The sequence below is a fragment of the Argiope bruennichi genome, chromosome 4 (genome assembly GCF_947563725.1).
Source record: "Argiope bruennichi chromosome 4, qqArgBrue1.1, whole genome shotgun sequence".
NCBI classification, from domain to species: domain Eukaryota; kingdom Metazoa; phylum Arthropoda; class Arachnida; order Araneae; family Araneidae; genus Argiope; species Argiope bruennichi.
Window position 1 is genome coordinate 59,481,448 of NC_079154.1, and position 14,053 is coordinate 59,495,500.

Genomic DNA, 14,053 nt, shown 5'->3' on the forward strand with positions numbered 1-14,053 from the left:
TGAAAAGAATAGCCTCGAAGCAGAGTAGACGCGGGAATATTTCAAAAAGATAAAAAGGATCGCGGAATATTTTCCTTTATTACCCCAAGGGCGTCAAGACATAATTAGAATATTTTAATCTGAGGTCCGGAATTGAAAAGAATATTACCTGTTTCATTCTTTTAAAATTCTTTATTCAAATGAAAACAATGAACTTTTTACTCTTTTCAATTTATAAACAAGGAAATCGAAATTAATATTAGTTTTTTTTAAACTTTTTGTTTGATGCTTGGAGGAGCTTAGTTTGATAATTTTTAAGAAATGCTAAGAACAAAAGCTAAGTATTCATGAAAATTTGACTTCTTTGTCCTATTTTTTCAAAAGAATTTTTGCTTTCTTTTTCTAATTTAAATACTAAACTTCCTTTAGTTTTAGTCTTTGTCCCTGAATAATTTTCCGAAAAATGTTTCATTATATAGAATAGTTTTAATTAAATCACCGAGTTTTTATCATGAATTTTTTTTTTTTCTTGCTTTTAATTTTCGGAAAAAATCAGAATATTTTGCATACTGTATTACTTTTAAATATCAATTCTCTAGGGCCATTTTTTTTTTTTTTCATTTCCGGAAACAAAATTCTATTTTCTTTCAAATAAAGCAATATTTTCAACATCTAAATTAACCTGAAGTAATATTATACTGATTCATTTACAGAGAATTCTTTTTCCTATTAAGTAAACATAAAAACGAATATAAAAAAAAACAAAAAAAAAACCTAACAATAAAAATATAAACTTATTTAAGAATACTGATTTCTGAAATATTTATCAACAATAATTCCGATTAAATTGGGGGGGAAATTCTACTGAAATTATTTAAAAAGAAATTCAAATTAAAAACAGGAGAAACTTCTTATCAGTGATAAAACAAAAGTAAATACCATTTATCATTGTAAAATTTTCAGCTAAAAATAATGGTTCTTTTCGGGACTAACATTTAGTGATTTTGTTTATCTTGAGAATGAGTAAATTGAAGTATGAATAAGAATGTTTCTCGATTATATCCGAATATATTCAATAATTATATAAAAATAGCCGTCTTTGGCGACCAGTTCTTTCGTTTGAATCCCTCAAAATCATTGTTTGCGATAGTGTTGAATTAAAAATATTATTACGGTTTAATAAAAAGTTGTACGAAAATGAAATTCGTCCTTAGAAAGGTATTTTTTTAATCTTCAGATAAAACAAAAAGCATTTTTTATCAGATAATTGTTTTGGAAGATACGAGTGTCAGTTTCCGAAAGCAAGTCATGGCGTTTGTGGCTAGACTTAAGATTAATATATAGGCACCAAAATTGAAAAATTCTTAAGCTATTTCTCGCCAAATATAATCACGACAATTTTCGATTGCAACTTTCAAAGCTGTTTGTTAGCATTTCTGATATACACACAGGATTGCAGATAGTTTTGGGACGATTCTGATGTGCTTCGCGAGAAACCGTACATTAATCTTAAGTCTTATCACAATTACTTATGACAACGGTTAAGCCTATTTTTGCGCTCGATTGAACTTTTTGTTTGAAACTTATTTCTTCATTTATTTTATATAATCATTCCTCTGGCTGAATGTCCTCTTTAGTGACATGGTGAACTATCTTCTGAACATTTCTGATGATATATGATATTTTGCAGCTTCATTAATTAGCTAAGCGAAGCGTTTATGCTGTAAAAATGTTCAATGAAAAAAAAAAGCAGTCTAAAATTCGTATGATATTTTGTTTATATTTAACTGTTGCCATTCGACAGTTAGTAATGAGCTCGATTTCTGTGCCACCGTTATATATATATACATATATATATAGAGAGAGATGTTTATCATTTCTCTTTTATTGTCAGTTTAGTATTTAAATTGTGTAATTCTGTATTTCTTAGAGAGAGAGAGAGAGAGAAAGAAAGATGTCATCTTTGATGAAGATATAAAGAAATTTTTAAACTGTTCAGTTGCCATAATGGTTACGGGCACGGGGTCATGAGACGGTATTTTATTTACTCAAAGTAACAATAAGTTATTAATTTTTTTTTTCAAATATCGATTTACTTTTTTTTAAGAACAAAATATTAACCTTGCTTAATCATGCATTGGCATTTTTTTAATCGTTTAAAACACTAATTTTGTCGTATCTCAAAAGTCTAATCTTAATTCATGTTCCTGTATTATTAACTATTTACAAAATTATCTACAGTATCCTGTTAGATTATTTAAATACCACATCCATCTTTAAAGAAATATGCGCGAAAGTGATATTGTGTTACAATTCTAACATTTTCTGCTTTTGTCTAATTTTCTAAAGTAAAAAGTTAAGACAAAAAGAAAATTGCAAACATTTTCAAAATCGACAGATATTTGTATTTTTAATATTGAAAATTTATCAATAATTCAATAATTTTTTATTTATTTTTGAATGGGTTCAAAACTGAATTCTAATGATATTGTTATTTTGTGATCGATTTGATTATCTTTTTTTTTTTTATCATTTTGTCATAATCTTTTTAATTTTTATTTTGCTTCTTTGTGCATAATCTGATAAATTTTAATGATTTCAAAAGCTGTGATAAGATTGTTTCATAGTTAGATATTTAATTGCTTAGTATCGAATTTAGGAAATGAATAAATTCATTCAGTTTTAAACTTATTTGCGAAAATAAATTTTATTGACGCATTGTTATAAAAAGTGTTATTATATGTAAATGCTATAAAATTGTATTCGTTTTCGTTTATTTTGTGTCGTGTAATTAAAAAAAATCATTTCATTATATACTTACTAAATAGTTTCTTATTATTATATTTCATCAAAGAAAGTGGAATTCGAACGTAGGCGAATAGATGTTTATCAGATATTAAGACCAAAAGAATAACTATGTTGAAATGAGTTCTTGAATTAAACTTCATTTCATTTCTGTAGGATTCGTATTTAATTTATTTTTATCCTTTTGCTTGGTAATAATCTCCGAATCTTTCATTTACATTTCTGAAAGTTTCGATGACAAAAAAATGGAACTCTCTCCTTTAAGTAAGAGTCTCGGTATTGAAAGCAAAAACGCTTATTTGTTGTCTATGATCCTTCCATAGGAATAAACATTTCTTCTTCAGAGAGGTATCAAATAACTTTTAACTCGCTCTAGATTTATTGACGCATATTTTCTTTGTTTTGCACTCAAGCCAGCCAATTTCATTGCCGATGTTTTAGTTACCACCGACAGATGTTTTATTATCGTCTGATAATCGGGGACGATAGACATATGCACTGTATTTAGAAGTTATTTCTTAAAGCAAAGAATAGAAAGTCAAAAATGTGGATGGTTGCGAATATCCTCTGAGTGATTTGGAATTATTACATGATTAGTCTTAATTTATTTTAAATAAAAAAAAATAATTCATGTTTGTGTTAAGGGGAAATTTCGTGTATTGTTTAGCTACCAAAACAAATTCAGCTTTCGATTTTAGCATTAAATAATAAAATTCGTTCTTAGCATCCTAGAATTGATGATAAAATCTTTGTTAGATCAGTTCTACTTGTTGCATTATAGTAAAACAGTTTTTATTCGTTTATATGTTACTAAAATCATCTTCAGTGCAAGAGCTTATTTTTCAAATAGGAGTCTTCAAAATAAAGTTCCTAAGTTGTTTTTAGTTTAATTTATATATGCGTTTTGGGGGGGGGATAGGAAAGAAATACAAATAAATCATATACATATTCTAATTAATTTATAGTATTATGATTCCTGAATATGATATTTACATTTTATTGATTTGCAGTAAAAAATATATGTTTGGACATAAAGAATAAAAAGCTCAAACCTTATCTTTTCATTTTGATGTTTCTTTGAAACCGTTTCAAATAATTAAGTTATATCTTTGTCCACTAGTTTTCTGATTTTGCTTTGTTAAACATTTTTTTTTTCTTTTCATTCGAGCAATTACTACTTAATCACTTGTTGAAGTAAAATTCCCCAAACCTAACAAATTGGATCATTAATTGTTTTTACTTAATACGCAAATAGTCCCTGTAGGTAGACAAAAGAAAAATGCTAAGGACAGCGAAAAAAGGGAGAAAAAATTAAAGACCGTGGAAAAATTCCTCTTTTTGATGTTAGACTAAGAAAAAAGGAAATAAATAAACAAAAAAGTAAACTTGGAAGAAGAAAAGAATAGAAATTTGTGCTCTGCTCTAAGAAGAAAAGTAAAATTTGACTGCAAGTTTTCTGCTTAAAGACAGCCCAGGCGTTGTTTCTCAAGCGTGGCGATTATAATCTAATTTCTGCGCCAAATGTTTGGCGAGCATTTTGTCTGAACACACGCCTTTTAATTAAGAAGTGTTTCTATTTTATCCAGCGATGAAGGGAAGAATACATTCGTCTTAGATGATATTCATCTCTTTTTCTTTAATTTTATTTTGTTATTTGTCTGCTTTTTTTCCCCCTGGTAGATTCCTCTGAGAATTATTTGGTCGTTAACCATCGTGTTCTTAATTCTAATCTTTTTGTTATTCTTCTACGGTGTGCTTGCTCACTCGCTTCTGAAATTGAATGTTTTGAGAAGATTCTAATGCGGATTTTCACTGAGTTCTTTAATTCTTTGCCATTTTGTATTCATGAGTCTTTGGTTCCTCATGAATATAAAGCAGATGAGGAAAAAAGCTTGCTTCTAACAATTTTTGCAGTAATGATTTGAAAGTTAACGTCTAATTCCTTCCAGAAGAATTGCTGTGCTTTATTTTTAGGCTCCATTGATTTCCTAGTGATGACTGTAATATAAGTAATAAAAATATTTTATCTTAAACACTGAATCTAGGCCACTTATACAAAGTACAAAGAAAGTAATGTAATGTCCGAAAAAAATTCGAATTCTAGATCTTGATTAATCTATACATTTCAAATCTCCCCGAGTTTAACTGTATGTGAACATGGTGGAGCAAAACTGCTTTGAGTTAGGCGGTTGAAATTTGGTATATAATCCTTACACCATATTTATAGATTTTTACAAAATTTTTAGCGAAATCCATTCAATGGAAGTCTATCTGGTTATTCGAATATAGGTTAATATGGTAATTCAAAACAAAGAGAGTTCGATTGGTAACATTTGGTACGGAGGTTGAGCATCTAAAATGTCGATTTTCATCAAATTTTGAAACCAAGCTTGTCAAAAACTCGACCGTCTGTCGGTATGTAAACACAATGATTTAAATTCAATGAAATTTGGTATGTGATCCTTTGACTATAACCGTAGTTCCGCGTCAAGATTTGGATTCAATCGGTTGGAAGATAAGACTTCCAGTATACATATTCTCACTATAGATTCTTAACAAGATCTAAATTTCGTAACGATGGTTCGCCAATACCATGCAGTACCGAGAATGTTTGCATTTCCAGATTTTTGTTTGTCTTAAGTGATAAGCAATTCAGGAAACTTAAAACATGCTAGCATAATTTATAATAATGTCTTCTGGTTAAGTTCATCTGTCGAAAAATGTGCGTTTTCTTTTAAATGTCAAGTGAAAATCCTACAGTTGCGTTATGAAAGAGGAAAATATTAACAACGATATTAAATTATGTAATCTTATCGTATATTATTCAACAAGTATATAATTATATGAATTACAAAAATAAAATATATTTAAACATTGTTTTTATAATAAGGTTGTAGATTCATTTTTTGTTAATTTTATTATAATTTAAATAATCAATGTCTTTTTTGACTCGTGATTGATTTGATAAATAATTTATCTTTACCTTTCATATATTTTCCAAAATTGTTGTTTAACGTTTAGACAAAATCTGGTAAAGATATTTATTCTATTATAAATATTAGTTTGTGATTTTTATTTCGTTAAAGAAAAAAAAAAACAATTGATAAATTTAGAAAACATTTTTCGGAAAAATTTTCTTATTTAACCCATCAATTGGCAAATGGGGAAAAATTATAATAAAATGTATTTGGAGAAAACTATTTAGAGTGCACATGCTAAGTAGGATATCTATAATGTATTTGCATGTTCTTAGAAATTTATTTAAAAAAATTCTTTTTAATTATTTCCCAGAAATTTTAGCCATGCTTACAATATCCATGTAAAGCATTTAGACTTATGTATCACCCATAAGAGCCAACGAAGACGCATGTTAATTCTGAACAGTCGTACCAGATTAAGGCTTAAAAAAGAGAAACGACTTTACTAACATGAGTGAAAATTTCTTGCAAATTTGAAAATAAATTTTTAAATTTTGGTATTTCTCTCCTTAATAAGTTCATCAAAATAATTATGATTATAAATTTTAATTAAAATAATGTATAACAGTTCCTTTGTATTTTTCCAATACAGTATGCCTTCGGAATTCTTTTATAAAAAATAAAAAAGGAAAGCTGAAAAACGAAAAAAATAGAATCGATTTTGTGCTGTTGATTTCTGCTTGATCAGATTTAGTGTAACTGCAATTTTTGTTACTCTTTCATTTAGAACTATTTTCTCGGAACACTAGCATTATTTTAAACAGAAAGTCACGGAACAACATTTCGCCTTCATGTCCGATCGATTCTTAACTGGCTGTCATAATTTTGTTTTGCTGTGCTCGCTTGCCGATTTTGTTCTAGAACGTCTGCCAATATTTACACGTAACAGTCGAGACGAATTGGCATTCTTTTTTTCTATCCTTTGTCCCGAATCCTTTCCTTGCTTTACTCAATTTTCATTTTTTTTTTTTTTTTTTTTTTTTCCTTCTCCTTTTCCTTCCGAATTGGAATATCGATAAAGCCTAACGCTGGTTCCTCGCCATTTTTCCAATAAAATAGCTTTACCCGTAACCGTGAGCGGGAATTTTAAGTTCAAGTAGAAAAATAGGAAATGGCTTGTAAGCCTTCATAGTTTCCGGGTCCTTGATGCAATTTCATTTATTTATGTCGCCCAGGATCTATGTTGTTTTGTTTTGGACCTTCCTACAGACGTGACCCGGGAAAAAGTTTTTGATCATCGTTCGAAATTTCAGTGAGTGATTTTATGAGTTTCTTTTTACCCTTGCGTCTTCGAACGTAGGAAAGGCAGAAAAAAAAGGGGGGGGGGGATACTTTTGGAAGTTGCAAAGGTCGTGACTGGTTGTGCTTACGAAACAAGAAAGAGGGATTTTTATGACACGTCTAAGGGAAGTGTCCACTGTCACGCGATTCTGTATACTGGGGATGCTGACTTGGTCCAAATAATAACATATCTATCGATTCGATTCTGAGAGAGAATGGATTTGATTGTCCTTTTTTGCAATTAGAGGGAACGAAAATTTTCCTTCAGAGCACTGGGCGTTCGTGAGGGGCCTTGACAATTTTGATTTATTTCTTCTAGAGCTGAGGCTGCTTTTGGGAAAAGTTTCTGGAATTTAAAAAGTATTGAATGTAAAAACTGGAGCTAAAAAATTGCAATTGATTGATTTTTATAGAAGAAAAGTAGAAGCATTTTATACTTTTTATTTTACTTCGAAAATAAATTACAAAATACCTTGACATTTACAAAATTTATGTTTGTATTTCATAGAGTACTCAGTTGAATTTTCTTCTTCTTGAATTGTAACGATGTTACAAATAGAACGCAACAAAACGTTATTTTTCTAATACTTATATAACATATTTATTCACTTTTAACTATTTTAGAATTAAAATTCTGAACTAGTTCTATTTAGAAAAATATTTTTCATTTATCAATCCTTTTTTCATTTTAAGCATTAGCTCTCGTGCGATAAATAAATTTTTATTATCTATAGAATTGCATTTTTATTAATGGACAACATTCCTTACTAATTATAAAGCAAAGAACAATCACATATTGCATGATAAAACTAAAAAATGAAACTTCAAAAAATATTTGCTTATCACAAGAATTAATATTTGTTAGCATTTTCTTATATAGGTATAGTTGTTTCTTGTACCACATTAATTACTTCTGGAAATTCCCAAGACATTTATTTTATTGCAGTAAGAAATAAATTTTATTAGAAGCTGAAATTCTCCATAGCTTCATATAAAAAAGTCATTTGAAAGAGTAATTTTTCTTCGAAAAATAAATTTGATATTTGGCTTGTTTATTTATTGCAATTGAAACTTTAAACGTTCTGATTATTAACTCGTATCTATTTTTAATATCATTCGTTTGTATATCAGAAATTCTTATAATTCTGTATCTATTTATTCCAGGTAACATCTACACCAATGAAGTGCTAGATAGGGAAACGAGCAACAGGTACTGGCTCACTGTCCACGCCGTGGATAGAGGGGCAGTACCTCTGTCCGGTAGACTAGACGTGTACATCGAGGTGTTAGATGACAATGACAATGTTCCTTTGACAATTCAGCCAGCCTACTATCCCAGCATACCCGAGAATGCACCTCCCGGAACCATAGTTCTGCAATTGGAAGCATTCGATTGGGATCTGAATGAGGACAATAAGATTAGATTTAGCATCGCAAGTGGAGATCCTCAGGGTTATTTCTCAATCGACAATGTGACTGGTGAGTTATCTTTTCACGTTATTTTGAAATCGCTATTGTTATAAGGCATCATGGATTAGTTTAAATAAATTAATCATTGAATCAACCTGCTTATTATGTTTTCATTTGCATTGCTTTATATAAGTTTAATAGACCTAATATAATTCATTTCATAAAAATGACATCAATTTCAATTTTTTTCTTCTTTTAAATGGAAAGAATTGGTTTATACTTTTATTTTACTGGCAAATCTATCTAAAATCATCTTTCTTCGTTGATATAAGACTACTTTAAAAATAATCTGGATTTTATATCTACTGGTAAAAATATATTTGGAAATAGTTTTTCAAATTTATTATTTAAAGTATGTATAAATGGGCACTTCCATTCAGACTTATTTCATTAAATTTCGGGAAAATGTATATTATTGTTTAAAGATGCGCCATAAGAATGGAAAATAAAATAAATTTCTTCTATGATTTTCCTTTGTGCATATATACTTTTATAATGCCCACAAGATTCAGCATTTTTAACTTGTTAGTTAAAGTTATGGGTTGCCACGAATTAGCTCGATCCCCTTTTTAGCGTTTTCCCAAACCTTGAGAGTTAAATGATAGCGCATTCATTCGACAAATGCTCCGGATCCGGGTAGATATTTAATTTTGAGTGTCCTCGAAACACAGTGACGCATCCCTTGGCGAATAAATTGAGTTACCCTTCGAGTTGTCACCTAGTTATCACACCCACTTTCTCGAATTAGGCAACGGCACTTAATTGCAATTACTTCCGCTAATTGGAAAGCCCTTGACTTTTTCTTCGATATTCGCAGTGCCTAGAGGAAGTCTTTTACGGACTTCCGGATGGCTTCCATCTGAAAAATCCCCAGATTTGTCTTTGTTTCTATATACAGGGTATCCTTGAATTCATGAGCCAAATTTTAAGGGTAAATAAAATACATATAAAGAGCTTTTTTTTTTTTTTTTTTTTTTTTTGTATGGCAATATGGCGTTGGAAATGGAAAAATGTTGGCGAAAAAAAATGTTGACGATCGTACATAAGAAAGATATCTGATCTCTCAGAGACAGCATAAATCGCTTCATAACGCAAAAATATTCTTAACAGCAAAGAATTGTTTGCAGCTCGTGTAATGCCCTTCAAACTCAATAAAATTGTTTTGCAAACGATTTGATTATGCAGACTAAATAAAACTCTGCAACTATTGCATATTGTTAAGGAAGAGACTCTTTATAACTTCATTATGAGGTAGATGAAAATAATAAACGAGTTTCAGGAACAGTTATTTAATTATTTTCTAAGTTCCACATTTCACAAGACAAAACAAACACGAACGCGAAAAAACACGACACTCACTTCGAATACAACCTATTAATGAGCCCCAAGAAGGATCATGGAAAATATGCCTTGGATGTTAATAAGGTAACGCCATCTGTTGTATCAAAAGAGAAGGTAGTAGATTTATGTAAAAACTACAATATTTTTTTTTCCTAAAAATTCATATTCTATTAAGTTACGTCGCTGAATTTGTATATCGTCTGCTCTAAAAAATTGTGTAAATAAAGAGCTTTTTTTTTTCCATTTCCTCTGAATTATTTTTTCTTTCCGCCTACACTTTGACCTCATATTGCTATACAAAAAATGCCTCCTTATATATATTTTACCTACCCTTATAATTTGGCCCATGAATTCAGGGATATTCTGTATAATTGATTAAAAATCAGCTGAGTTTAAAAAATTATAAACAAAAACAAAATATTAACTATTGCATTCTTAACGAAATTGGTTGGAATTATATTTTGATTATTCTGTTAACGTTGATATGGTATGTATAAAAATAAAAATAAATGTTTAACTTTTTAAGATGTTTAATTATTTATTGCTTTCATTCCGTAAACCCTGCGTTTAAATAGTATCAGCCATAATCAACAATTTTTTAATATAACTTAAAAAATTCGAAACTTACGTTAAAAATATAATTTTCCCTCTCTTAATTACCCGCTATTTCTCAGGTTGAAAATAAATTTATATATTTTATATATAAAATATTAATTATTTATTTAATCGTCATGAAATCTTCAATAATATCCTTCCTTATTCTTCAGTATCCGTGAGTATAATTGGAAGCGCTTATCTCTATCTCTACTAATAATAAAGAAGTATGTGTGAGTGTTGTCGCACTCAAGAATAGACCATTTGACCTAAAGCTACCAAGTTTGGTAAAGTATACTTTGAAAGTGGAAATATGCAACTCTGGGCGATTTATTTGAAATTTTAATTAGAAGTTTCATTAATTAGAAATTGATAAAGAAATTACTATAGAATTTGTATCATTTTTCCGCGATAGCTCTCAAAAATATTATTTTTCCAAATTGTTTTTTTTATTCAAAAAAAATTCTTTTTTAATTATACAAATTTAATTTTTTGTATAATTGTTGTACAAATTTTTTCAGAATTTCAATAATTTTTTAAAAATATTTTTCCATAAATTTTAACAACAGTTTTCGTAATTGAACTGTTCAAGAAGTGTTCATCATACCATGAAATATATATCCATGGGATTTTCTTCCATTGTTGTAGACTGAAGAAGAAGGGTTGTTTAATGTCTGTATAGTTTACATGAAAATTAAGAAAGTGAAATTACTATGCTATAAATTATTTGGTCTAGTAAATGCTTTGGTGTTTGTTAAAATTTAGTGCTTAAAAATGTTTCCTTGGGGAAATCTTGAACATTAAGTTATGCATAAGAGATTTAATATGAAGGGCCATAAAAAAATTATCGGCGAACCAGCTGGTCCCAAAGCGGTTTGCAGCTTAATATAAAGGTCGATTGCCACATAACAAACCAGTTGTTGTGATACTAACGTCATATGCGAAAAAATATAAATATATTTACTATCAACACTTAAAAAAATGATAACAAGCTTGTAAATCAAAGTATTTTTTTTAATAATGCATATGTTTTAATATACTTTTAAAATAATACTTACTTTATAAATAATTTAAAATACTTTTGAAATATTAATATACGCAAAATCCTGTTATCCTCTGCAGATTTTATTGTCAACAGGTTTGAATTAAAAATGGAAAGATCGATTGCAACAAAACGACTTTTTAAAAACAACAAACAAAAGTTTATGTTTCCCTTAGTTATTAATAATTTTTAAAACGATACAGAACTTAATTATACATTGCGAGTAGCAATTCGGAATCAAATAAAGAAAATAATTAAATCTCTATAAAACTTTCGTTTACATGGATAACAGCACTAAAAATATAATGACTTTTTTTATACTCAGATGATAGCCTTCGATAATTAGTCAGAGTGGACAGACTATGCCATTTTTTTGTTGTTGTTGTTGTACATTTATTATCTCTATATGTTTTAAAATATATTGTTATATCCAATTGAATATGCACGACTAGATAATCACTAGCTTATAAGAGCATTAGCTACAATGTCGAAGATTTTATTTCTTTCTTTTACACATTGTTTTACAACCAAATGAATTAGTTCCTGACAGATACAAGCGTCAGCACAATATTTTATGCTGAATAATTAACCAACACATAAAAACATTATTTTTAATTAATTAAAAAATTAGCTATTAATTAATTATAGCAAAATTTTCACGAAAACTTTCTTTACGTGTCATAATGTTTGAGCAAAATTTGAAGAAAAAATCTCTTGAAAGTTTGAAATTCTCTAGCGTATTAATTATTTATGCTTTTCATTAGATAGGGATATGAATTGAAAGGATCTTATTCTGAAAAAATTCCAAACCAAATGAAAACAATGAAGTGAAGAGACAAAAAGAGTAAAAAGCAGTAATACTTGAGTTACTCAATAACTGTATTAACTTAATATATGAAATCATTCACTTAATATATGAAATTTTAAAAAAAAAATGGAATTTCAAAGGTTTTTAATATTTCATAATTTTGAATTTGGTATTTATTATAAACGAAAATGGATGAAAGAATTTTTGCTATAAATTTTTGGAGTTCGAGTTTCAACTAATATAAAAAAGAAAAATGCTCGAACGAAGAAATAGGCGTTACCAAATCCTGAAATGTAAAAAAAAAAAAAAAAAAATTATAATGAATTTTTTATTATTTTTTATTTTTTGTACTGTAATGCGAATAATAATTAATTCGAATAAAAAAATTACATCATGTGAAGGTCATTTCATCATTTACTCTCATGAAATAACTAATATTATATGACTGCATCATGCTAAGAGGATTTTATTACTAGCTCTCAGGAAATAATCATTATTATATGATTGCATCATGTGAAGGTGATTTCATTACTTGCTTTCATTAAGAACTGATGCGAATATATTTTTATACTCATTTCTGTCGATGTTGCAGAGAAATTTAATTTCATTTAATTTATAGGTTAATGTTTTTAAATATACTAGGAATAATTGTCTATTTTATAAAATCGCTTTTTTTTTATCCAAAAGATTAATTAAATCATTGATAAATTATATTTCCCGTGTATAAGTGGATTTCTTTTTTTCTCACGATTAGAAGCTCCAAACCAATATAATTCATATTTGAATAAGTAAATCGCTGATTTAAAGAATTGTCAACTCAAAAAAATGAAAACTTATTATATTATCTAAAATATAACAATTATGAAATTTAGATAAAATAAATATAGATTTAGGGGGGAAAAAAGTAGATACTCCCTAAAAAAGATAGGAATTTCAGTTTTAAAAAATGCTTGGAACCAATGAAAAGAGATCGGTATAGCCATTGGTGTATTTAGGTATTTTGCGGCCTTATGCAGTGCAAATTAAGAAATCCCTCTTTTAAAGTAAGTATCCATGTTGAAAAATCAATTTTTTTGCGAAATCATTATCTTTTTTATTTAATTTTCTTAATGTCTGAACAGGTTTGTTTCTAAGTCTATTTTCTCGGAAATTATGTTGATTTTTATATTTGTATTTGCATATGGTTTAATATTATTTTACATTTTTAGATGCTATTTTTCTCAAATATAGAATATCCTAGAATTTTCTTACGAAAAGCCTCGTAAATTAAAATCTAATGCATATTTTTTATTCAAATTTAGTCTAATTGTTTCTGAATATGTTCCGCAGCTCCTAAAATAAAGAATAAGTAATCTGTTTATTTAGAAATAATTAATAGTTGTTTTAATACTTCACACAATGGGGAAAAATTGAAAATTTCATATCATTTATCAGTCGAACCATAATATTTAAAAAGTGGATAGAAATACAGCTCTTTTTTTAGTTCAGGAACTAAGTAATATATTTCTTAACCTATCTTCAAACTTCCAAGTAAATCATTTGATAAACCTTTAAACTAGAAGATTTTTCTTTTAATACCTCTTTGGCCAAAAAAAAAAAAAAACTCTTTTTCCAATTTTTAAAAAACTTTTGCCATTTAACTGATATGTTTTGATTTCTTAGATGTTTTTTTAATCTTTTTATGCAAATATTCAATATAACTCATCTCGAACATAATCACTATACGATAGTCAAATTATAAACAGCATATTTTTA

General features: G+C 28.1%; 1 protein-coding gene across 4 annotated transcripts in view; it reads left to right on the forward strand.

Moving 5' to 3' along the window:
- Nucleotides 1-14,053, forward strand: part of LOC129965363 (fat-like cadherin-related tumor suppressor homolog) — a 509,169-nt gene that overhangs the window by 431,949 nt on the left and 63,167 nt on the right. For all 4 annotated transcript variants that reach the window (XM_056079193.1, XM_056079196.1, XM_056079195.1 and 1 more), the window contains one exon: nucleotides 8,208-8,522. In XM_056079193.1, coding sequence (XP_055935168.1) covers nucleotides 8,208-8,522 — 315 coding nt within the window. The remainder of the gene's footprint in view (nucleotides 1-8,207; nucleotides 8,523-14,053) is intronic.